The sequence below is a fragment of the Pyrus communis genome, chromosome 11 (assembly GCF_963583255.1).
Source record: "Pyrus communis chromosome 11, drPyrComm1.1, whole genome shotgun sequence".
Taxonomy (NCBI): Eukaryota; Viridiplantae; Streptophyta; class Magnoliopsida; order Rosales; family Rosaceae; genus Pyrus; species Pyrus communis.
Window position 1 is genome coordinate 4,121,379 of NC_084813.1, and position 1,840 is coordinate 4,123,218.

The 1,840-nt window shown below is 40.4% G+C and overlaps 1 protein-coding gene across 1 annotated transcript; it reads right to left on the reverse strand.

Annotated features, from left to right (window-relative positions):
• Window positions 1-1,027: 1,027 nt before the first annotated feature.
• LOC137708894 (uncharacterized) lies at window positions 1,028-1,840 on the reverse strand. The gene has a single exon (XM_068448055.1). The coding sequence runs from the start codon at window positions 1,838-1,840 to the stop codon at window positions 1,028-1,030; it is 813 nt and encodes a 270-aa protein (XP_068304156.1).

Genomic DNA, 1,840 nt, shown 5'->3' on the forward strand with positions numbered 1-1,840 from the left:
TAAAGTTGAAAAACTCTTTCTTCCCATTCGGATTAACTGTAAAAAAAGGATGGCCTTTCTTCAATGCACCACCAACTTTCTTCATCCACAAGGATGGCCTAATGCCCATTCGTTCCAAATCAAGGCGAGCTTCGACCGTGTCTTTCGTTTTTCCTTCAATGTCTAGAATTGTCCCGACCAAAGTATCAAACACATTTTTCTCAATATGCATAACATCGAGGTTGTGTCTCAATTTTAACTTTGACCAGTATGGGAGCTCAAATAACATACTCTTGTGTGTCCAGTTCAGATGTGTAGTTGGTCTGGGCTTACTGACCCCTTTGCCAAAATGACCAAATTCCAAACGGTTTAATTGATCCAAAATCTCAACTCCAGACCATTCTCTTGGTCTTGGTCGAGTCTCTTTTGTGCTGTGGAAGGCTTTATTGTTCTGACGCCACTCGTTGTCCCAAGGGAGCCATCTACGATGACCAAGATAACAAACTTTTCTCGCATGCCAAGACGATGTTACGTTCTCCTTGCATATTGGACATGCCAAATAACCCTTAGTCATCCACCCAGAAACCATTGCATACGCGGGAAAATCGTTTACTGTCCACATCACTGCTGTTCTCATGGTGAACATTTGCCCAGTATACTTATCATATGTACGAACACCGTTTTCCCATAAATCTTTTAGCTCATCTACCAACGGCCGCAAATAAACATCAATGGACTTTCCTGGATCTTCAGTAATTAATAGAGTCAACATCATGTATTCTTTTTTCATGCACTTCCAAGGCGGCAGATTATAAGGAAACACGACGACCGGCCAAGTGCTGTGGATTTGGTTTAGAACCCCAAACGGATTAAATCCGTCGGTGGCAAGTCCCAATCTGACGTTTCGCGGGTCAGCTGCAAAATCAGGGTACATTCGATTGAATTCTTTCCATGCTTCTCCATCTGCAGGATGCCTCATAACATCGTCATTTACTCGTCCTTCTTTATGCCATCTCATATCGGTAGCGGTGTGCATCGACATGTACAATCATTGCAACTTAGGCTTCAATGGAAGATAACGCATTACTTTTTGTGGAATCTTGGTCTTTCTATTTTGTGATGTCATTTTAAACCTTGGCTCATTGCATACAGGGCATTTATCCAACTGTGTGTTCTCCTTATAGAACAATATACAATTATTTACACATGCATGAATTCTTTCATACCCCAATCCAAGACCCTTCAACACTTTTTGGGCACTTTTATGATCTTCAGGTAAACAATTGTCCTTTGGAAGCATCCTTTTGATAACTCCTAAAAAGTAATCGAAACACTTGTTTGACAAACGAAACTTGATCTTGCCATGCATCAACTCCACAATTGCTGTGAGCATCGAAAAGTTTTCACACCCCGGATATAATTCTTGCTTGGCATTTTTCAATAGTTTTTCATAGTTTTTGAATGCCTCACTATCCATGGTTGGACGACCGTCATCTCCCCCTTCCTGATTGGTGTTGGTTGTAGCATATGGATAAACATCATTTAGAATATCCATAACTTGTTCATTAGGATCCACATTACATTCAACAATCTCCACTCGTGTCATGTATGAAGACGAAGCTTGGTCTAATCGTTCTCCATGATGATACCAAGTAGTATAGGTCTCTTTCATCCCATTTCTTACTAAATGAAATCGAACATTTTCGAATGTTTCCCTCATTGAGTTGTTACACTTCCTACAGGGACATCGAATATGAGTTGAACCTCGGTTTTGTCTAGTTGCGAATTCAATGAAATCATTTATTCCATCCAAGTACTCGATAGCACATCTATTATGATTCTGTATCCACTGTTTGTCCAT